Source organism: Neopsephotus bourkii, unplaced genomic scaffold, assembly GCF_033783945.1.
Source record: "Neopsephotus bourkii isolate Nb327-2 ecotype Australia unplaced genomic scaffold, CSIRO-AGI_Nbou_v1 NB_1768, whole genome shotgun sequence".
NCBI classification, from domain to species: Eukaryota; Metazoa; Chordata; class Aves; order Psittaciformes; family Psittacidae; genus Neopsephotus; species Neopsephotus bourkii.
In genome coordinates, this window is record NW_026902242.1 from 11,105,658 (window position 1) to 11,130,324 (window position 24,667).

At 35.8% G+C, this 24,667-nt stretch overlaps 1 protein-coding gene across 5 annotated transcripts in view; it reads left to right on the plus strand.

The window, feature by feature from the left end:
- Positions 1-13,818, plus strand: part of HFM1 (helicase for meiosis 1) — a 35,846-nt gene extending 22,028 nt beyond the window's left edge. For 4 of the 5 annotated variants that reach the window (XM_061379381.1, XM_061379383.1, XM_061379385.1 and 1 more), the window contains 17 exons: positions 65-112; positions 301-398; positions 485-616; positions 3,356-3,441; positions 4,507-4,590; positions 5,647-5,804; positions 6,512-6,615; positions 7,415-7,570; positions 7,972-8,067; positions 8,466-8,584; positions 9,424-9,500; positions 9,655-9,764; positions 12,012-12,110; positions 12,565-12,625; positions 12,876-12,981; positions 13,226-13,380; positions 13,651-13,818. In XM_061379381.1, the coding sequence (XP_061235365.1) occupies positions 65-112; positions 301-398; positions 485-616; positions 3,356-3,441; positions 4,507-4,590; positions 5,647-5,804; positions 6,512-6,615; positions 7,415-7,570; positions 7,972-8,067; positions 8,466-8,584; positions 9,424-9,500; positions 9,655-9,764; positions 12,012-12,110; positions 12,565-12,625; positions 12,876-12,981; positions 13,226-13,380; positions 13,651-13,717 (1,756 nt within the window). In that variant the 3' untranslated portion in view covers positions 13,718-13,818. Of the gene's footprint in view, positions 1-64; positions 113-300; positions 399-484; positions 617-3,355; positions 3,442-4,506; positions 4,591-5,646; positions 5,805-6,511; positions 6,616-7,414; positions 7,571-7,971; positions 8,068-8,465; positions 8,585-9,423; positions 9,501-9,654; positions 9,765-10,348; positions 11,441-12,011; positions 12,111-12,564; positions 12,626-12,875; positions 12,982-13,225; positions 13,381-13,650 lie in introns of those variants that run through there. The other variant, XM_061379386.1, reaches the window with a different exon arrangement.
- Positions 13,819-24,667: the final 10,849 nt, after the last annotated feature.

Here is a 24,667-nt window from a genome sequence, read left to right on the forward strand (position 1 = left end):
AAAAGGAAAGTCTCTTTTTAGTAATAAATAAAATGAAGAGCAGAAAATCTATTTTCATTCGTAGGTTTCCAATGGAGGGGAAGATAAAAACGAGAGAAATGAAAATAAACTGGTAAATATGGTATTGTTTTGTTACTTCCCATTGAAAAACTGTCATTTTAGATGCTGAAATTTGCATCATTTGCATTTAATTGTTTCTATTCTGAATTGGTCTTAGTAGAAAGTTTTATGTTGTTATACTTTCCTTACAGTCTGGCTTATATACCAAAACAGTCTTTTTTTTTTCTTTTTTTTTAACAGTCTTATTCAGGCTCAGCTCGGATGCATTCCTATTCAAGACTTTACTTTGACACAAGATACTGGCAGAATATTTAGAAATGGCTTAAGAGTCACTAGATGTATGGTGAAATTTAAATCTTTTTTGGAACACATAATAATACGCTACATTTTAGTTGATTAATACAAGTCAATCTTCTTTTTACAGGGTTAACTGACTTTCTCGCATCATGCAAGGGCAACTTTTCTGCTTTATTAAACTCTTTGATTTTAGCAAAGTGTTTCAGATGCAGACTTTGGGAAAATTCACTTCATGTGTCTAAACAACTGGAAAAAATTGGTAGGTGGTAGTCACGTATTATAAGGGTGAATCCAATCGAAAATCAAGACTCAGAATTAGCCTGCTGATTTTTGAGTTGTCTGCATACATAATTGAGTCTCCTTACTACTTACTTTCCACAATTGAGTACCACAGTTGTCAGAATAGTCTGTCCTAAAAAGTAATGCATTCGGTAATCTTCCAGGCTTTCAAAGTATTTCAGAGTTGTTCTTCTTTCTTAATGTTCATCTCAGTATCTTGGGCATAGTCCACATTTCTGTGATTGCGTATCTCTAAATTATGCCTTTCTTTCCAAACAGTTTTCACTATAGGTCCTGTAACACATATGCATGAAAGCCTTTTAATTTATTTTGACCTGGATAGGAATCATGAAATAGAAATAGTTTACTGTGGAGGAGGTGCTTACACATGTGGATCACAAGTTTCTTCCTATCACTCTATTCAGTTAATAGATGAACTTCTGGCTGGAAGTAGAAATTTATCATAATTATTTGTGAAGGAGTTTGGAAATTTTGGAGTGCTCTGTATTACAAAAATGTAGTTATACTTGTTTGAGGTAATAGTATAGCTTCCTGATTTATGTCTGATCTTATAAATTCTTGCTTTTAGAATTCACTGCAGTGTTCTCTGTATTTCATCTGTGAAGACACATATGTTCTGTACAGAAGAGCACAGTACAGAGACCTGCAAATTAGAGAATAGCTAAACTGGAAGATCCGCATTGCACAGTACATTACAGCCTTGCCAGACCAGGTGCAGAAGCTATATAGCTTCATTCATGTGGATTCAAAGGAAGGGGCAGGGCTTGTTAGCTTGTGTGCAGTACTGTACAGCATGGTAGGAACCCATTTCCACCACTTCTGGATCTGTGCTGATGTGCACATAGTCATCTGGAGGGTCTGCCTCATGTTCAGCATTTCTGGGGGTTAGGATCAGTGGAACAAACATGGCACACACAGTGTAGTCAAATCCTTTCCTGTACACTATATTGAATAGAATAAAGACAGTTTATTTTTCTTAATAATAGAAGTGCTATACATACACATCTGTCCTGTTTTCTTTTTTTGGTATCATTGCTCTCCAGCATATGTTACAAAGAACTGCTGACTTTCAAAGTTCCATTTTTTCTGCTCACAGGCTTCTTGTGAACCATTGAAAGTTCACTCTCTTCTCCTGAATCAAATATTGAATAGATGCCTACATTAATATGTCTGATAAGCCTATTCTATGTCGTTATGAAGTTAACTGCTTGAGCACACAGAAATTTATTGAGAACATGTAACACATTCAGAAATTCTTGATTTCTAAACTCTTACCTCAATATGGGGTTTTTAATCTTAAAAAAGCCTTAGTAACCTGTATTTCTTTTATAAGAATGACTGTTCTTTAACTGAGATTTGGCCTTACTGAGGTTGAGGGTTTGGCTGAATCCTTACTGCTGTTAGTTTTGTCCAGTAATGATACTCCCTCTTGTTTGCTATGCTTGATTTCTGTTTGCTTATTCTGACAGACAGGTTAACAATCACTTACCATATAGGATTTTATCACCTTTGCTACTTATTCAGTTTGATTTCTGCTTCTATTTTTTTTTTCTTGCTCAGAAATAAAGGACAAAAAGAAAGTCTTACTGTGTTTCTTATTTTCTTCACTGGCAAAACCCATCTGCCATTTTAGGAATTACGATGAACTAGTATTCAACTTCATTTATAAAGAAACAAGGCAACAGCTTTAACTGAAGTAGCTGCAGTAGCTGAGACTCTTTGGACTGTTTTCAGAGCTTTGGCAAAGGAGAGGGGAGGTGGTAGAAGATGCTTTCCCTCAGTCAGAACCAAAACGTATTCAAATATAAGAGGACAAAAGGTCTTCTGTTTCTCAAATTTTTACATTCTTGAGTTGAAATGAGTCTTTTCTTGTAAGATTGCAGTAATGTCTTCCAAGAAGCAACTTAAAAGCCTTTTGAGAGGTTTCCCAATTAATTTCCAGATCTCTTTGACTATTCCTACAGAATTACATGTGAAGAATCCACATACTCATTCTTTTATCTAAAATTATTGTAGTTATTCTAGTTATTGTAGAAGGCTGTAGTGTCAGGTTAGGTAAATGCCTTCTTCTATGCTGCGATGACTTTAAATCTCACTGGAAGTTTGAAAGAACTGGGAATCGTGGAAAGAGGAACAAGATTGTATGGAATTCTCTGCCAGTTTGCTTTTGTGGTAGATATGTCAGAGGAAAAATTTTTGATATATCTGCAAAGACTCCTAAAAGATTATAAGTACTTATTTTTAGTGTATTTTATTATTAGCTTGCTCAAAAACATTGAGATCCTTATGACTTTTAACACAGGTAAATAATTCCGTACGTAGGGAAAAATATTCTGTGACAATGTTGTGTGATGTGTTTTTTTTCCATCTTATCTATGTAGAACATGTTTCTGGATCTTGCAGAAAGTGATCTAAAATCCAGTTTACTCTAGAAAGTGTATCTTAAAGTTGTCAGTTTTGAAATAGTCAATGTTTTCATGTTTGATTTATATTGCATTTATTTTTACTAATGGATAAGAGAAATGATACTGAAAGCAATCAACTGGAAAAAAGTTTAGTGATTTACTGGGCAAAAAGCTGGGACAAATATACTATTAAGTGATTTCTGCTTTGGTTTTACCTGCTATAATGAAGCTGTTGGGAGCAATTTGAGGTTAGTGATTGTCATTTAACAGCATAAAACTTCAATTTTTCCCAGGTGTATCACTTGCAAACGCTATGGTGAATGCTGGGCTGACATCATTTAAAAAAATAGAAGAAACAAATGCAAGGGAACTTGAATTGGTAATTGATTATTTTGTATGAAAATAAGTATAAGGAAAATAATGAGTATTAATACTGTTACCAGTAAAAGTGGTATGGTTAATATATATCTACTATATGATTCTTAGCAAAATTGAGTGGTTTAGAATAATAGACTCATAGAATAGTTTGGGTTGGAAGGGACTTCAAAGCTCATCTAGTCCAACTCCCCTGCAGTGAGCACGGACATCTTAAACTAGATAAGGTTGCGAGAATCACATCCACCCTGGCCTTGAATTTGCTTATACTCGTGAATTAGAAACTTACGTGGCTACTGCTGTTTTTCCTTGAAAATACCTATGATGTTTTATTGTAGCAAATTAAATGATTTCACTGATTTGGCTAGGTTTGGAAAACAATTGCTTAAATCTGTAGAATTTCATCATTATATGATTTGAAACAAAAGACAATATGCATTTCCCTTTTACAAGTGTTAGAAAGGGAATATATATATTTAAAATTTGTCTTCATGTATGTTAATTGAGAATCCTGAATTTCCATTACTGATAGTTTTAGTTAAAGATAGTCATAAAACAAAGTTCTTCTCAATCGCTTATAAAGTGACCCCAGGACAACTTCTTTAGCTTTTGGCTTCTTTTCCGAGGAAACTCTTTTTCCAGTGTTCTTGAAGATAAAACAGATTTCTAAAGGAAATCAATCTTACTTGGGTTTTTCTGTTTTGGCTTTAGGAATCTGAGTTCTCTTTTCTGCCTCCTTCTGCAGTCTTCCTGTCATTTATTTTGTTTTGATAAAAACTAGGGCAACATAAAAGAGTCACCTCATATAAAACCTGAGTAGTCAGGTTTTGAGGTTATTGGCTAATTCATTGCCTGTTACCTGAAGAGCAGTGGTAGCAACAAGAAAAATACTGAAATTTTCTTTTGGTTCTGTTGCTACTCTGGGAACTGCTGACAGGAAAGAGCCAGGAATGATAAGGGCTTTTGTTGATAGTATAACTACTCTGGTGACTTTTATTCCTTGCATTTACATTTCTCCTGACATCTCTGTTCAGCTGAATGTATCAGAAATGAAATTAAATCTTTGCAGATTTTAAACAGACATCCTCCTTTTGGAAACCAGATAAAAGAATCTGTTTTGCACCTTCCAAAATATGAACTTGACATTGAACAGGTAAATGCTTTTCTACTTAGTTTATTTTTATGCTTATATTATTAAATGAAAGAGCATGATATTATTAAATGAAAGAGCAAATATTGACTTAAAGAAGTTTTGAGCCTCTGCTGATAGAAGATAACACAATATTAAGGCCTCTGTCCACCTTAGTGTGTATAATCAAATTCTTAAATATTGAAGGAGAGCCTTGGAATAGACATTCCGTGTAATACATTGACCTCCCTCTCTCATTAATAGCATTTTATGTTCCAGATGCGAACCAGTATGTTCCACATTCTAGCATTATATGTAAGCCTAAGAGTTCTCTTCTGTCTTAATGATAAATCCTAGAGACAGAAAAAGCATCCATATAAAAGTTACTGAAGAAGCATTAACTGATGTTTATTTTCAATGTCACATGTAGGAACACAGAGAAACACTAAATGCTTACACTAAATTCAATGATACCCTTTCAAAGGAAGGGTGTAGTTCTATGTGCAGCCAAGAGCTTTGCGGTTTTGATGCTCATTTTGTCTTTAAACAGATCACACAGCCATGCTACCTTTCTGAAATGCGAGATTTGAAACATAGCCTTAAAGCGTCTCATGAAGATACCCTTGAAGTTAAAAACTCAATAATGTGTGAAATCCTATTGTTGTAACAATCAGTTCTATTTTAGTTTGTCATTTGACATAATACCAGATGAGTATCTTTAAAGTTATTCTCAGAAGGAAGATTTAGCAGTTAAAGGTATCTTTTAGAGGAATGTTGTGATGTCAAAACACACCTAGGTTTTCTTCTTGTATCTTTCTGTTTGCATTGAACAGAGGAGAATTTTTTTAAGGGCTTAACGTAGACTGTCTTTTACTCTCAATACTTAATCAAATTTAGAATATTCAGCTATGGGCAAGTTAGTACTGTATAACAATGTCTCAGAACAACAAATGAACATTGTAGCATAAATTGAAATTGCTTGAGTCGAGACTGTTTGTATCAACAGTTAAAAATCTATGGTAGAGCATATACTTTGCATGTTTTAGTAGTTATGTCTTCTTCTATATCACTTTTTCCTAGCTTCCAAAATACAGTGATACATTGGCTGAAATCTTAGTAACCATCAGATTAACGAACTATGAGCAGCTACAAATAAAGAGAACAGCAACAGACTTCCACTATGTTACATTGGTTATAGGAGATGCTGACAACCAAGTCATTTTTAATCAGAAAATTATGTATGTATTATCAGGGGGGTTTACCTTACATCTTTTAAGGTTGTTGACTTTTAATCCTTACTGTGATTCGTGAGTTTTCCAATACTTTGTATTGATGATAAATGGTACAAAATCACTCTTTATCCTACAGAATTTTTTAGTCAGTGTTGTCATTTAAAATGCTGCACAAGATTCAAAAACCATCAAAACATGCCAGTGTGTTTGTCACAGAGTATGTGTATCTGTACAAGACTGATGTCATATTATGGAAGTCATAATAATTTCCATATCAATATAAACCATAAATACAAGCCTATTTAAAAAACAACTTCTCAATTTGTTACTTCCTCTTCATAGCTATATTTCTTTAATTATATCATATTGTCAAAGTTGTTTCATTCAGAGATGGAATTAAATTCTCCAGCTGGCTTAAGGTTTGCTTGGAGGAAATGGGAAAGGAGAAACAAAACCTTTTCCAACTGTGTGACCTTCACATGAGTTCTGGCTGAAGTATGGCACTTTTGGCAGAACTGAAACTTACCTGCAGGATTCTGGCTTTCTTATGACCATAGATTGTATATTATTGGAAGGTTATTTTTAGGCCACTTAGCAAGCAAAATCCAAGAACTAAGACCAAAGAAAGGCTCTTTCATTTAGTTACAGATAGCATAGTATACAATCATGTTTTCACTGTCCATGCCTAACAAAACTTCACTGATACATTACAGGGATTCTGTGCTGCTGAAAACTGGCAATTGGACAAAGAAAATTGAAGTGAAAAGAGCTCTTAAATCAGAGGAAATTAGTATAAATTTAATTAGTTCTGATTATGGTAGGTTGGTTGATATGCTTTTAATTTGAAAACAACTGCATAACATTTTGAATAAATGATTAAAACACTTTATAACAAGCCAAAAATTACAATAAAATGAACTGATCTGGAAACAAAATTATATTACATGAGTATTACCTAACAGTCCTAGTTACATATCTGTTTCATTTATTAGTGCATTAATGAACTGGGAAACATCAAAACTGTTACTGGGAGATAATATTTTACTCTGATACAGATTAGGATTCTCTTTTGCCCTTTGCCTTTAAGTTGAATTAACTTTCAGTTGGGATAACCTATCATTTTGATAAGTTATTTATGCTGGGAGGAGCTGTCTTTGTGAACGGTTAGGTTTTGCAATGTGATAGAAAAAGTATTAAATATGGGTTCATCTTCACTTTAATAGTAAGACAGTTCTACAGTGGAAAATTTTGTCCTTTAACGTGTGTAGATTTAAACACAGGTCCCCTCAGTGTCAATCACCATTATACTGGCAGTGTAAAGCCATAGATAAATGTAGTTTTAAAACAATACAGAGAAAAAAAAATCTGTTAAAGGGACTAATTTTGTTACTTGTCTAGTAACCATGTTTTTAATTCTGAAAATGTTCGGGTTTTTTTAGTCTAGATCGAAAGAATCCATTCATATAATAGTGTGCTTTTAATGGTACATTACCTTAATAAATCTCCATGATCCTTTAATAGCATTTATACTCTTTACAAAACTGAAAGTAATCAGTAGTTTAGAAATAGCTTAGAGCGATTTTAAATATTTTTGTCTTTTTCTTTTTTTTCTAAAGTTGGCCTTGATATACAGCAAGCATATACAGCCTTTTACTTAACACCAAAACCAGTGGGAAGTAAGGTGGTTACAAATCAAAACCTTCAGGCCAAGTCTTCACTTGATACATGTTACGGCTCACCTCAGAGTCTGTCAGCAGCAAAAGTAGATACAGGTAAACAGTCAGATCATAACATCTGGCTAATACCAAAATCAACAAAAAATTGAGGTTTGCTTTCAGTCGAGAGCTACATCTTTACCCACACTGTTTCTTTCAGAAGTATAACAGAAATACAGTGGCACTGCTTCCACTTGTCAAGTGCTGCAGTGCAAGTCTTTCATGAAAATAAGAAGAATTAAGTATTTGGTATTTAATATTATCACTGAATGTGGGAATATGTACTGCCTTTGTCAGTACCACTGATTAATATTAATATTATTTGAGCAGCCCAAAGTTTTGTTGAAGGCAACAAAATTCTAGTGACCCAGATTACTTCTAGCCTGTCTTTTACTGCCTGAAGCACTCTCTCAAAAATACATATGAAATAAAAAATGAGCATTTCTGTATGTATGTAGGAGACAAATCTAAACAAGGGATTACTTACAAGAAATACGGAAACAGAGAATGCAACCACCGCTGTAAAAACAAAGATGTGTGTGGACATGACTGCTGTGAGTTTCCTTAAATCTACTATTTCTGTTAATTTTTGACAAATATAATTTAGAATAGCTTAATTTACAGCAACAGCTATATTAACAGAAGCAATGTGTTGAGTCAGGCCTCAGCTGCTGTTATCATGCAGTCATACAAGCACGAATAACAACTTTTGTCTTTTACACTTTTATAGGAACTACATAATTAATAATACCTTTCAGAACATGCAGCATCTTATTAAAGAGCAACGTAAAGCCTGTTACACTTTTATATAAATATTGGCGTGTTACATCTTTTAAGATCTTTTATTAGAACATACTAAGCTTAGTGGCAAAGCTCCCATTTATCTGGGAAGAATTAGGATTTATCACTTCTAAATTAATCTGAACATTATTTTAATCCCTTTTCTTCTTAGGTAAAATTGGAGTACCTCCAAAGTCTGAGATGAATGGAGATGCAAAGTTTTCTTTGTACCTAGCTGATTTAAGGAGCAGGAACTCAATTTCATGTGTACCCCCAGTAAAACGTTTAAAGGTTCATTTGAATACAGTCAGCCATTGAATAGATTTCTTTTAATCTGTTATGTATTTGTATGTATTGTTTGCAGAGAGAATTTTATAACTAAATATGAACACTCACGTTTGTCTTTTCTGTGTGGAATACAAAAAGCAAAGTACAAAGGTACCAAATGTCTAGGAATCTTTGAGAGGTTCTGTTGCTGTTTGGAATACTTTAAATGACCCACTTCTGTACATGTACTCTTTGGTTTTACTTGTATTGCATTTGATATATTGTGGTGGGTGAGGTGCAGAGGCATCACTGGAAGGTACTGTACTCTGACTTGGTTTGGGCCAAATATGACCTGAATGAAAATAAATAGTTGTATTTATCAGAGTAATGCTACAATGAGATCTTTTTGCATTGACAGGTAAATACACCTATTATAAAAAAAACAACCATGTTAGTTTTTAACCTCTGAAGGTTTTTATGGGTTACACTTTTTCCCTTTGAAAGTATTAAACTAGTTCTTTCTGCAACAAGAATGGCATTTGAGGTATTGGAGTGTTTTATTTCCTCCTCAGTTTTGTTTGCTTGTTTGTTTGCAATAGAGAATGATATAGCCTGTAGCTAATACAGTTGAGTTAGTGATAATCAGTCTGACTTTGCCATGGTACTTGGATACCTCCAGTAGACACAAGTAATTCAAACCTTTTTAACTGATTATGTTAGATAAGCAAACATCAGATTTTACATATGATCTTTAAAAATTATGTTAACTTCATACAGTATTAATGATGTCATTAAAGTTGTTAGAAACCAATGGTTTTCAATATCTTTACATCTTACCAGTTACAATAATCTGCTTTCTTTAGATGCAGATGTTAAATCAAACTGTGGATCTCAAGCAATTTGTTTTTACACCTAAATCTTCATTGCCGGCATTGCTGAGGTACTGATTAACATAAGTAACAAAAGAAAACTGCCTTATTTTAGGTAATATTAAGTTGTAACAACTAAAACCTGTTCTCTGACTAAAACTATTTTGCAATTTTCTGCTACTGTTTTACTGGCATGTCAGTTATTTCTTCCTTTTATTTTAATAGGTCTAGCAATGGACAGTCATCTTCATTACCTTCAGTGGACCAGGCAGATAATATTAATAGCTTAGGGGGATTTCAGAAACAACTGCAATCCTGGAACTATGGGAAAAGTAGTAAGTTATTGCTAATGTTTGAAATTACGATTTTTTACTGTTTTGATTTGAATGCATTTGTAAATTCAAACTTGCTGAAATCACTACGACAACCACTATAACATTATAGAACACTGAATGTATAGGGGAGATATAGTGGTCTTAATTGGGTTTCTTTCTGGTATTGCTAAGAATTTCTAATGTGTATCTAAGTGTCTAAATGTACCTTTAAATAAAACAGTAATGACTAGATCAAAGATATGAAGTTCTAAATCTATAATATTTCCTGAAAGGTATGACTGTAATATATTTCCACTGAAGCCACTTGTAATACAAGAAGTATTTTACCACTATATGTATATATTTTCTTCTTTTCCCTTTCTGCTGGAAGAAGTGCTTTTGTTTGGTAGTTGATAAAATGTGACCATTCAGTAACTGAGTTTATAATTAGTGAAACATCCTTATCTGGAAAAAAATTTCTATTTCTTCTCCACTGGAAAGGCCACAAATCTTCTTACACATGCTGTTAAATGATTTGTCTTCATTATCAGTATATAACTGTGATGTTCTCACTGCATGCCTTTTGCCTTTGTATTTGGTGACAGCAGATCTGTGTGAACGAAGCTTTGATTAATTTGGCTATTAAATAGCAGTTCCAATGTTTAAGTCATACTCAGACATATAAGAAACACTATGCTGAAATGAATGGAATCTTTTTTTTAGTCTGTACTGCTTTGAGTGTTGGCAGCTATACTGCGTAATTTTAACATCCTTGTCAACAAGGACAATGGGATTGAGCGCACCCTCAGCACGTTTTATGACAACACCAAGCTGTGTGGTACAGTCAACACTCTGGAGGGGATGTGGAAGGGATGCCATTCTATGGTTCTGTAATTTCATTTTTGCTTAATATTTTGACAATGGGATTGTAATCCTATTTCTTTAATGCTTCATATTTTCCTGCAATACTAATTTACCTGCTATAGTTGTTCTCATCTTAAGATGGAAGACTGTTGCATAGGTGTATCATGGTTTGCTAGGGGGAGAGAGCAGGGTGTTAATGTATCATATGATTGTGTTAAAAGAATAAAGTCATGGGATGACCAATGGATATTCCAGTATAGCTATAGTCTGTGCTAAAGAACATCTTGAGGCAAATCATACAGGATCAAGGGAATGTAGAAGATACTGCTGACTAAAAACCACCTCTGTTGAATAAGCAGCAGAAAAGCCAGCCTTGGCCAGAATGATTGGGCTGGCTGGATTTTACAGAAACGCACCAAAAATAGTTCTAATAAAGGCATCAGTTTATGTGATTTTTATAGGGTTAACTGCATCTGTAATACACTATCTTTCCATTTCATAAAAAAAAAAAAAAAAAGAGAAAGGTAATTAAGAATATACAGTGAAATTGTAGTAACCTAAATACATAATTTAAAGTCTGTGTAACTGCAGTAATGCACTATGCTGACTGTGCACATCCCAAATGACAATGGCAGTCCCTTCATGTTGTTGCCAATGTCTCTGGAACAGGATTTCTGATTTGAGCCTGTCCTGCTACCCCTCTGTTGAAAGGGAGACCTGGATCAGGATTTTTTAGGCAAATTAGGGCCATGGCAACAGAATGAAGTTTCCACCACTGTCTGATGCTGGAGGGTAGTTTGGCAAAAGAAAGATGAAAAAAATAGCAGAGAGAATGGCACTGGTGATGAAAAGAAATAACACAACATAAGGGAAAGAGTTAAAGGAGATAGAAAAGTCATGTTTGCAACAGAAAAAGTATTTTAAAATATTAACTCACATCTTAATTACAAATTTTAACAACAATGCTTGAAAAAGTGTTTGTCATGGTTGTTCTTGGGCATTAGATCTGTGTGGAGGAAGAGAGCATTCAGTGTGTTGAAAACTGGACAGAAGGATGGACTGAATTAAAAGTACTAAGTTTGGAATCAAGCAATGCTTCTGACAAAGGCACAGAATGATATAGCAGTGGTTTTCCTAGAATCTACACTGAGGGTGACTTTTCTCAAAACAATGCTGAGAAAAGTTGCATATATTACAATCCTCCTATCAATAGGTTGAGCAAGTGGTCGTAAACCAGACAGGTTTTGTTGTACTTGTCCATTACAAATATATTACAGCTTTTCCTTGGGAACGTTCAGTGTTTGAGTGTGAGAAAAGCTGAGACAATGGAATTAAAAAAAAAAAAAATTCAATCTTTAATGTGTAACTTGATGGATGCAGATAAAAGCACATCTTGTTTTTCAGATGCTTTCGATGTGGACTTTGAACTGCAGGCTGATGTTTGGGATGATATTGATGATGAGAAATTAGTATATGCTAGCAATTTTGACAGTAGAGATATAGGTATGGTTTACAAAATTCTTTGTTTCCTATGTAGAAATTATTTTACAGGCTATTATTTCAGAATAATTTATTACAGTACACAGTGAAGACAACTACCTGAATTTTTTTGGTTAGTTGACTTTACCACCAGGTTTGTTACTCTCCCTTCAATATCATCTATATTGAGATAAATGTAATACATAAGGGAGAGTTGAGAAAATAATAATGAAATATCTTTTGGATGGCCTGCAACTGCATAGTTGTTATTTTATTTGACTGCTTATCTCTGCTATTTTTTCATTAGCTTAAAACCTACAGAAGAAATATTTCAAGTGTTAAGGCATTTGTATAATTTTCAACCTATTATTTATCATATTATTTAAGATATTTACAGGGGGTTTCAGCTGGTTTGTGACTCTGGTTTTAAACTTTCATTCTTACATGGAACATGGAAATATCTGCCTTTAAATTCCAGATGAGTGTGAACCAATTGGACAGTATACAAGAAGCAAAGCCACAAATGACATTTCAAACCAGTAAGCATTATTATTTATTACCATTTTATTTAGTTAAAAATATTGTTTGTATTTCACATGTAGCTTTATAATTAAATGTAGAGAAGGATCCTCACTCATAAAACTGAGTGGAATTTCAGCTTTTAAAAGGCAGGAATTGTTGAATGATTTGATTTTTCTTTTTTTCCCTGTTTAAGTGTGAAGGGAAATAAATAGAAAATTCTGAACTGAAAAGTAAATAATACTTTTATTATTCAATTGGTATTTTCAGTTCATGCACGTTACAAGATGAGACCAGTGTTCAGAACTCCACTGTTTCTGTGGTTAATAGCCCATCAAAAGTGAATTTATCTGCACAGCATGGAAATATAAATATGGTGAGTAAAAATACTTTTTATAAGAGAATTTCCTATAATTTCCTAGGTGTAAATATATTTACCACAGCTGACTTCTAAGTCAGCTTGGACATAATGAATTTCTGAACCTTTGTGTTGTCCAGATATGCATGCATGCTGTGTTCAGTATAGTATAAATATCTGTACTGCATACTACAGCAGTCTACTAGTTTCTCTTCTGGATTGTTATTTTAACCAGATGCACTTTTCACCATTTACCCTGCAGTTCAGTTTTCAAGAGAAAAACTGTTCAAATCTTTCACAAGAGCTGAAAACCGCACAATGTTCTTCCATCTCAAAAAAGATCCCAGACTCTTCTAAATTCACTAGGAAAGAAGATTTCTTTATTTTCACAGAACGTGAAAAGGAAGCAGATCCCAGGTAATAAAAAGTTGTGTTCTTCTGTTGCCTCAGTGTTCCAATGCTTAGTTCCTCATGGAACACAGACTTTTAGGCAATGTGTTAATGTATAACCTTAATTTTATAAAGATGAATTTTCATAGTAATAGAGGCAATTAACTTTTTTTTAGAAAGGAAATACTTTAAAATTATTTTGCTTGTCCTGATATTTCTTGACTATTCTTTGTATAGTGTTCCTGATTACATAGGTTTTGATGTACTATATGTTTTTGTTTGCTTCATCTTCATTAGATACCTTCTTGATGATGAAATCAATGATGTCAAGCCCTTTCTTGGTATATTTGATGGCATTTTGTAAAACATATAAACCAAAATACATTGTAAGAGTTGGGGAAAGAAGTTACAGTCATCTTTACAGAGGGAATCCTTCAAATCCAGTTAAGTGAATGATCTCTGTTGTATGCCACATAGTAGATGATAACACAACTGATGTAAAATTTATGCAATTCTAGGTATATTATCTTGTTTTGAAATGTACTTAAATACTCATTTGTTGGCTTTGCTGTTTTTAAGAAAATACTGGAATGTGTCACAGGAGAATAGTTTTCAAACTGAGGGTGCTGTTATAAAGTGAAAAACACATAAGGGGAAGTGAGCTGTATATGACATGCCCTGCTTACAAGTACACTTTAAATGAATGAAAGGCTCTTTCCTCAGAAATTTCTTAATGCCTTTTAGTGTTGTCTTTCAGTTTCTCTAATGCTGATTTTGTTCATAGCAGTGTTTCTGTAAAAATAATTAGATTTACAAATAAAAGGAACAGAATGGTAAGCTACTCTAGACTTCTGACATTCTAAAACGTCTACAAACAATACTCAGAAGTTGTGTTTGCCTGTGCACTTTCACACCAAAGGTCATAAAATGGACATTTATGCATCTTAGTACAGTTTTAGGCAACCAAGCATTGGATTTAGTTATCTAATTGTAACTCTATTTTTTGAACAGTAGACCTTGCAAGTTCAATAGTTAGAAAAATATGTGATATTGCCTAAAGTCCAAGAAACTGCTAATTTTCACTGTTAATTATTCAAAATGTATGGAATTAAAATGTTAAAATCATGCCTGCAACTTTAGTTGTCTGTTCTTGCAACCAAATGCAATGTTATTTTGCCGTACTATGTGGTTGTATCTTTCTCAGTTAATAACATTTTACTTGACTCTGATGTTTCCTTACACTTTTTACTCTCTCCATATGAAAGCATGGCCTAGCATAAGCAGCATCAGCACCCACCACTTGGTATGGTTTTAACTGCACAAATTCCAACAGACCAAAGCTTTAACTCACTTTACTGTACTTCAAATATTTCATTGCATCTGAAAGTTTGCAGTATGTCAGATCTCTTTTTGTCTCAATTGTTTTTTACATTAAACTTCCAAACTAAAGTATTTCTACTATGTTTAGCCCTGCAGTCCTAGTCATATACTTCCTAGTCACCTCCCAGTTCTGTGTTAGAGTGAGGATTTAAGAATGCAAAGTGCCAAAGGTCATTTTAGGTGACCCAGAGAATCTTCCCTCGGCTCCATATACAGTGCCAGATATGTTCCAGATCTTCTAGGGCATCTAAAATGTACTGGATGCTAATGTTTAAATACCTGATTCTCTCCCTGCTACTTGAAATACGTGGGTTGTTTTTTTTTTAAATGTATAGTTTATATTTACATGGCATTCTTTAACTGCCTTTGTATCCTGCCTTTCCCCGGCCTTTTAGCTTGCAACAACTAACTGAGCAGTTCCTCAGTTTCTTCATGTTGGCCAAAAGCTTTTACACAGCAACACAAGGCTGAGCTTCAAACATGGGAAAGAGAAGAGGAAGGAAGCAATTAATGTAATCTTGAGATTATATATCATTTATATCATATTGTCATTATACAACTTGCAACTTTCCAAAACCTTACTCAACTGCTGGTTGCTCAGGCCTCACCTGCAGACTGGGAGAACTTCTGATGGCAGGTGCTGCACCTTTTCCTGCTGCTCTGCATGAAGCTCCTTCTAAAGGTTCTTGAGCTGCGAGGCAGAAACTAGTGGAGGTTGATTGTGCTTAGGTCTTTATAAAAATGAGTAAGGTAAGCTTCATTTACTTCTCTGTACTAAAGAAGCATCTCTTTGAGGGTTTTTTTTTGGCCCCATTACTACACTGAAGGTGTATTTCCATTTTTCTGTGAGATATTTTTGTAGTTTATGTAATGTCTAAAAAGTAATTGATATTATTGCCATTTTTGGCCTTTTTTTTTTTTTTTGTATAGTCTAAATATAACCACTTGGCTTTAGTTACTTTATAGGAACAGGTTTATATCTATACTACTCCAAAGAAAATGACCCTTGCAGGCAGGTATTATATTTTTCTCTTATTTTTCCCCAGTGCAGGAGTTCAGAAGTTATTACTGAGGTACTTCAACATTCAGACTGATAAAGTTTCTGATACCGTATTTTAAAAGGCTTTAATTTTCAATTTGACCCATAGTCAGAACACATGATAACAGAAGAATTTCAGTACTTTTGAGACTATTCAGAGCACTTTGCAGATGGTTTATCGGGTCGTTTCCTGTCTCTGTTTTTCACTAGAAATCCACAGCCTGTATTATCCTTGGAAAATTACAAACTTCTTCTATTGCTGCTGACAGCATTTCACAGATTTCAGACTATAAATCTTTCAATACTGCTATGTCTTTACAGGAACACTGAACCTCTGGTGCAAAAAACATTTTTCTAGAGATAAGGGCTTTATTGGGCACTGTTGTTTCTCTTTATTATTCATATTAGCTCTATGACTCTTTAATTCACTTTCAGAGAACCAATTTGGAAGTACTTAAATGCTGAAGTTTTCTTTATCTCAGGAAAAGGAATGACTGTTCATATGGCAGCATTTGTTATTGTTCCAGTTTTCAAATCATAATAATTCAAAGATCAAAAGTGATAATCATAGTAGGTCTCTATAGCAACAATTACTTGCAGATACACAATGACAATACCTCAAAACAAATACAGGCAGAAAAAGCAAACTGACTACAAAATTAGAAAAATCTAGTAAAATCTTAATGATTTTTTTTAATTCAATTTCCAAACTAAGGTAGCTCAGAATTACGATGCTGCTACTGAGTCCAACTCATGTGCATCCTAGTCACTTTCCCAGTTCCATGTCATGGTAAGGCTTAAGAGTGCAGAGTTTACCTCCATCTTCTGACTTCCATGGCAATCAGATGGCTTCCAAGCAGGAACAGTGGTGTTTCTCCACAGATGCTTTATATGAATGACCAAGGACCAAAATCCCATCTTATGCGTTGGAAGTTAAGTACAGACATAGCTACAAAGAGCTGTAATTTTAGTCATTTAACTGAATCACATTAGGTGATAACCTAGTTCACCTGGCTCCCTGTGTAGTCATTAGAAAGAAGCAGACACTGTCAGAAGATCATTCACATTATAAGTGGGCTGAATTGCTCTCAGTTCAGGTGGAACTCACCAAATTAGCTATTATGAAAGTGACCACATACAGTTAGCTTGGAACAGCTGGTGTGCTGTAATTTCATAGCGAGGCTCACTTGAGTATTGCCCTTCTTGTGCACAAGAGATGCCCAAGTTCTTTTATCTACATAAGGATTCAACTTTCCTAAGTTGAGTAGTCTTATTTCTGCACAGCAAAAGATGGCTGTGCTCCACTAATGCTGCATGTAGCTTCCTTTTACTTGCTGTCCAGATGATAAAACATATTGATTAAATTCAACAGGATAACATCAGACAATTTCACTAAGCTGCTACCAATAGATAAAATACAGATTAAAATACATAAAAACATTGTTAAAGTCTGAAAGGATCCTTGGTTTTAATTCTGCATAGAGTTGTAACATTAAATGAGTAGCTTGATTTTCAGTCAGTGGGATTGTGTAAGTAATTCTTTGGGGATACAGCAGAATGCCACAGACTTTAGTCTGGGGATGATTCTATAAAATTTACATTATAAAAATACTGTTTCCCATAATGGAGTGGTGAAAGAAAATTCAATGTGACAAGAAGTCAGATTTTACTATCTTACTTGTCTGATTCTCTGTAATAAAATACATGCTTATACCTGCTTTTAATTTAACTTCAACTTCCTTACATGATTCCTTGTCCTATCACATATATTGGTTTCAAAATACAAACTCAGGTCAACTGTATCTGTGCCTGAAGAAAATGCAATATCCCCTCAAACCCCATGATCTTATTGTTAGCAGGAAAATGAGTATAGTGTTTAAACATGTTGCCAGATGCATTTGTCTTTAAGGTACATTCACTGCATATGGAATACTGTAAACATGACATCAGTATAATTGTATGCAGCATGTCTCGTGATCATTTTAACTATGTAGACCTTATTCATGTATTTGAAGACTTTAATGGGTTAAATATTACCATAATTACTAAAATAATGATAGTGGTTACAAGTCAGACTCTTGTTATTTGTATGTGTTTTTACTTGAATGTACCTTCACAGAATAGTTATGTGAGGTATAAAAGTTGGTGTTCTTAAAGGCAGTCAGCATAATGATAAGGAGTGAATGGAAGTCACTGTATGGAACCAATATACACCTGAAAAAGAGTTAAAATCTGTCATTTTGTAAAGCACAAATAATACATCTCTAAGGCATCATTATGACAATAACTGGTATCCCTTCTAAAAGAAAGGCTATTTTGCCTTACCTCTTTATGTCACTCCTTCTGCTTTTTATGTAGGAGAGCAGTATCATGTCAATTGTTTTACCAAAAGAATCTTTAAATTATATCCATGAAATGAGACCCATGAATGTCTGTTGGGTTTTAGGGGTCTTTCCTAACTTCTTTGCTTGACAAGGAAAAGGAGGTGCTAGTCAGGGTAAAACTAACTTCCTGCAGAGGATTACCAACACATGGAATTTATTGAAGGCTTAGATGAGAATAAGCTGAGGCACACACTGTGTGCTGATAGTTTGGCTGATGATTAGCTTGACTGAAAAAAGTCAGATAGAAAATGGGCAGTGGTTTATTGGCTGCCACTATTTGTCTGATGTAAGGGCTACGCTGGCTGAACCACATCTCTGTATTTGTTCTTGAAACCTGAATGAGAGAAAATCGTACCTGTCCAAACCATCGCTATTTTCCCCAGTGTTGTAACACTTAGTCTCAATGTGCTCTTGACAGGTATTTCAGATGGGGTGGGCTGGGGTAAGGACTGCATCCTCGTAAGTCATAGAGCCTTTGGGGCCCTTTTGTCTCCTGCCTTTCAGTGGTGCTGATCACTGTTGCTCTCTCCTATGGTTGTGAAGTGACTGGAAAACCTGCGCTGCTGTTAACATGCAGGCCTGCACTCCACGTCCCGTTCTTAACAACACGTCCCAACTCAAAAGTTTATACCAGCTGGGGGAAATTGTTTCCCTATTCACTTTAGTATGCTACCTACCACGTTAAACAGTACACTTCCACACTTCCATTCTTCTTTCATTCTAGTCTTGTGGGATGTGCTTTGAGTGTTCCTGAGTCTGTCATCCTGTGGTTTTTAGATGGATTGTTTCCATGTGCCACGACCTGAGGGGCACATCTGATTGGTGGTGTGTGAAAATGTCACACGTTCTGCAGAAATGAAGTAGATCATATGGGGTGGACATACTTTGTATAAAGAAGGTGTATTTCCTTCAAATGTAATAAAAGTGCCTAGACTCAATAGCAAGGAACTTCTTCCTCTATTTAAGTTATAATAAACGGAGCTAGCATGTAATGATGATCTAGATTGTCCTTTTGATTGATGCTACATGGCAATTTCTGCATTTTAGATAGTTGAGCATAGGGAAAAATGCAAAACATTTTGCTTTGAAGGCTGTAAGGGTATTTTGTTTATATAAATTAAACAATGTTTCTTTTGCAGCTGTGAAACTTCCTGTTAAAGGATGCATATAAGTTTCAAAATAAGAAGATGCTTGTAACTGTAAATGGCTGTGATATATTTGCTGCTCCCCCATCCATTTAGAGACAAAACCTATTTATGAGGCTTTATTAAGTGCAAATAATTCCCATGGCTTCAGCACAAAAGAAACAGCTGCAGAATATAGTATTATTTGCATATAAATGACATGATTTCTGCTCAGAAAAGGATATTGAAAAATATATATTTCTACAGTGAAAAGCTGATAGTCACACATATTAAGGTCAGCTTGTGTAAGTTGTTTTAAGCTGCTGCATGTTGATACCTGATCACAATTCCAGCTCGATTCAGGCTCTATCAATTGTGTCCACTATGAAATTGTGAATTTCTGCTTTTGAGCTAATTAAGCTATCATTTGTAGAAACAGATTCCAAAGCATTTATCTCAACAGTTTAAGCAATTAAAACTGTTCAGAATATTTATCAATACAAGCGGACAACTCCACACTTTGCTCTTTTCCTTCAGTACTGTGAATTTGTGAGGCAAGGAATTCCTGTTGTTTGGGTGAGACAGTCCTGCTAACTGGCTCTAGTCACTTTACTACAGGGTAGGATATAATTAAAGCAGACACGTGGATATTACTTTCACTGTCCCAGATACTTTCTTCAGGTTATCTTTTCTATTAAAGATAAGTTCATACTTCTAAAACTTGCCTGATGTAGACCACCACTGACCAACTGAGATGCTTGGCCAAAACAGAAAGTAACTGTTTCAAAGCTAAGTCTATATTATACCATTTTATCCCAGGTGTTTCAGGTCACAGATTCTGTAAAATACAGTATTTCAGTAGAAGTGTAACTCTAGAGGATTTTAATAATAAACTGTAGTCATCTAATTGCTGAGCTTGAATGTTGCACTATCCAGCATGGCTTCAGAACCAGTACTGAATACAGAGCTTAGGCACCAGCAAACAACAAGCAAGCTGGTGGAGCTCTCCCAGACCCTTGAAGATACCCTTGGGAAGTCAGTGTGAGAGAACATAAACACAGAGTTCCAGTCAACTAGCCAGTTCCCTCCCTGAAAGGCTGTGATTGTGACTTTGCAATGTACTGTGCATTTACTAACAGGCTCCTGCTTCTACTTAGATACATAACATAAAAGAAAGATGTTGGACAGACAGGCAGTAAAGGTTTGGAAGAGACCTGCAAAACCTTTGTTTTCAATCTCTGCTTGGCAAAGGCCTTACTGAGCTGAATGCCGTTGATAGAAGCAGTATCTGTCTACTGAGAACGAATGATTGGCCATGGTGAATTATCATTAGTCTGAATGCCCCTTGGAGACACTAGATACTGTTAAGAAAAAGTGAAGGTAGTGCTGCCTAGAAGTTTGGATGTGCAGGTCAGAACTTCCTTTTTAGCAGTTTCAGTTTATAAAGGCTATTAATTTATCTGTATGAAAATGGGGCAGTAGAGTTCAGTACTAGGACTCTGTTGGGTTGTGCTTTTTTTTTTCCTCATTGTGACGTAGTATTTTAGCTGTTGTAATCCAGACTTGTTAGGTTACTGGGTGCAGGAATAACATACATGCATAACATACATGTTATGCCTAGAGGAGGTTTCTCTGTCTAGCTGGGAATGTCTACTCAAATAATAGTCATCCAGCAGCTGGATCATTAACATTTTCAGTGTCTTCTCAATTCTAAAGATTTTAGCCTCTGAGGTCAGTTGGGTGGTTTCTAAAAATTATACTAATAGATGTAAAAAGAGCATTCACCAAACCATCAACACATTATCAAACAGTTCTATTTCAGGCATATGGCAGTAGACGTGATTAAGGAAGTGTGGGCTATGAAATAGATCTGCTTATCTTGTGGTACATCGCAGAGATGCATTTCAGACTGGAGGCTTGCTTAGTGAGGAAAATAACCTGTATTAGGAAGATAAGAGGTACAAGTGGATATCCCTCCCTCCCACTCTCTTGGGTGTGATTGTCTCAGGCAACCATATTAGCAGAAGCTTAGACTCATTTTTAACTTCTGGAACAGATTTGCCAAAGTGAAAGTGCCTACAGAGAATGACAGTAATAAAATGGGCAGTGTGTTGTGGAAGAAAATAAAGTTGGCAGCTTGGAATGGTGGAAAACAGCTTCAGATAAGCATGTGCTTCAATAGAAATTAGTCTCTGTCCATAGACATGATAGCAGCCAGTCAGAACTGCTCTTTCAGTTCAGGCAGTTAATAATATCTTGGCACTGGAGCTTAAGGGATACAATTTGCAAAATTATAGTAGTGTGGGAGCGATAAATTTCAGCACAAAGCAGGCAGCATTCCATATAATTTATTTTAGATTTCCATCCAGGGTATGTTCTGACACTCCACATGAAAGTCAAATTGTCCATGTAAAATGGTTTTCAGGTGATAAGTTGACCCCTGGGGTTTTAGTAAAGTAATAGATTCCAAAGTCTCCCTGACTCTTCAATCTATAAAAGGCAGTTATCAGCTGTTTGAAGGATTTCAGAAGAAGGAGAAAAAAGAAAAAAGAGCTTTTGTACACTGACATTTTTCTCATTAATGGGGACAATGTTTGAATCACAAATTCCTTCTGGATTTGGTAGTAAATACTCTGCTGACGTGTTTTGGGAAGTGGTTGTTCTGCGTGAGGACTGTATGTGTCTAATCTACTGTGATATGCATATAGAACAAGGAATATTTCTCATAGGCACATACAGCCCTTCAGAAGAGGGGCGTTTGCTGTGCCACCATCTGGCCATCATTTCTAAATGCATTCTACCACGAGAGCCTACCTCTGCAAAAGTTTTGCTGGGGAGTGACTGTCTTAAGGTGCCTACAGAAACACCAGGAGAGTAACAGCAATGGCAGCTTTCCTGACAGCATTCTGAGTTTAAAACGTAGTGCAAAACAAGCAGTAACCCGAAAAGAAACAAGGCATCACTTCAAGTTCTTGTCTGAATATTCTTGCAGGACCTGCTGTGATTTTTCTTTTTCCTAGTGGTGCTGTTTTATTTAAGTGTATTGTCTTGAGAATACTTTCAAGTACTTCCTATTGTTCCTATTGTACCATGTGGCTTCACTGACAGTTCAAGCAGATCCACAATTGGGTAGAGGCTTTGTTGCATTTTAGTTTAGTGGATGGGTGTATCTGCAGATACATGGGTTGAAATGCAGCACTAATAAGTAACAAGGGAAAGGTGACAGGAAGATAGGACTAGTCATAGTGACAGTAGAAAAAGCTTACCTAATAAAATGCTAAAAGCATGTTTATATTTAGTCCAGTTGAGTGTCCCTTTGAATTTTGAGCAAAGAAAATACCTCCTGCTTTTATAAACAACTCTGCCCAAGAAAACAGGATTTTTCTACAGTCTATGTAAACAAAAATTACTGTCTCAAAGAAAAACCCAAGTCCCTCTTCAGCTGTTTCTCATGTTAAGCAATGTCCTGGATTTTTCCTGCTTGTGTCTGTGATGAATGTCTAGCTCACTGCAGAAGTATTGCCTGTTATACCCTGTTGCTGGCACTTCTGCAAGGCATGAAGGTAGCTGCACAGAAGGTGCCTGTTTGACTTCTGGGTTACTGGGGGAAGAGGCAGTTGTCTCCTCTGAGAGGAATGAAGCAGTGCTTAGGGGTGGGGCATCTGACACTCCCAAGTGGGTAGAGAAGAGGGAAATGCAGTGAGCTAAGATCTTATAGGCAATGCTGTGGAGGAGATGGGGGTTTTCTTGTGAGACAAAGCAAAGCTTTGTAAGCAATGGGAGGATGGAGAGTTCCCTAGAGCAGGCTGCTGGTGTCTGTGGTGATCTCTGAAACATTTGGAAATTTTCAGGTTGGAAATAAAACTGGAGAGAAGGATTTACCCTGCAGTGATGCTATGGGGAAAGTAATTTTCAAGCATTTCTATTTAATCTCGCTCTCCAACACATCAGTCTTCTCATGTTTTAAAGAATAATTCTGTTCTGTCATTTTAATAATGCCTGTTCTTAGAAATCTGGATTCTATGGATGTGCTTGTCAGAAGGAAAAGCTTCTACCTAACTACAGTTGTTAATTCATGGTCCCTGCAGGTAAGATTAAAAAGAACTAACTACCCTTAAACCTTGCCTTTCTCTGGTTTTGGCTGGTCGGGTTTAGCTTTACAGAGGTAAGTGTGTGCTGGTGCTGCAAGTGGGTAAGTTGAAACACATGTGGGATAATCCTATTCACTCACTTGAGTGAACTCCTGCTCACTCCTATATGTGCTCTACTGAGGTCTGCTGGAGCATGCTCAAAAGTAAAGTGTCTGTCATGTTCTCAAAGTGCTTTTCTTCTGGAAGAGCAGATCTGAGGACCACAAGAGTTTATGGGGAACTCTTGACTTTTGCTATTGACTGGATTTAATCTGCATTAACGCTTTCCAGAGTAGGTATGTATTTTCCTTTATGTTGTTTGTCACTCTGAGGCTGATTTTGAAAATGTGTCATCCCATGTCAGGGTCGCAGGTGTTAGCACTAAAATGTTTACCTGTTCATTGAGCTGGTTATCAAAATGTTTGTATTTGTGGCCCCAGTTAATTGTACGCCACACCTTTGCTTACTTGAAGCTCTGTGAGAAATTGTTTCTTTTCCTGGGGTAGGATGATGCACAGAAGGAAGAACTTTATCTGTATTTCTCCATACCCTTTACAGGTATAAGGAAGAAGTGCTAGGCTGATCCAGGGTCAGGTGCCGTAGCTGTGTAAGTGCTCACTGTGACTGCAGCTGTAGGTGGAGCTGGTGTCAGACATGGAAACATGATTCAGGCCTGCAAGGAGAGTCACAGGCCTCTGCATCAGGGAAGGCACACAGAGCCAGTGTCAGCCTCCTCACATCAGCTTGCCCTGGACAAGGACAGCAATCCATTCCCCCAGCAAAGTAAAATCACTAAACAAGCCTCTCTCACAGATATGCCTTCATGAAAAAGTTCCTCCCATAATTTTTAACGTGGGAGTGGGGCATCTGGGCCAAGACTTTTAACTCAGTTCATCTTGTAACTTTAAAAAAGGAGGAAAAAGAACAGGCCAAAGTATTTTCATTTTCTCTTTCAGAGGCCCAGCTTTAGGAACCACCTATTGCTTACATGAAGCCTCATCTTCATTGCCCTGTCTCTCCTATGGATAACCTTTACACGGATGCTATGTTTCACATGGCTAGACAAGGTTGTGCTGCCTGGTCAGGCTTTTTTGGAAGTCAGTATGACTGAAACATGCTTGTGGAGACCTGTGATGAAAGTACTCACTGAGTGTGATTCTGTGTTAAGCATGCAGGCTCGTTCTGTGTTAAGCATGAGGCTCCTGACCTTTGCCACCCAGCTGTTGTGACAATCCAGTTGTTCTATAGGGTGGTTGT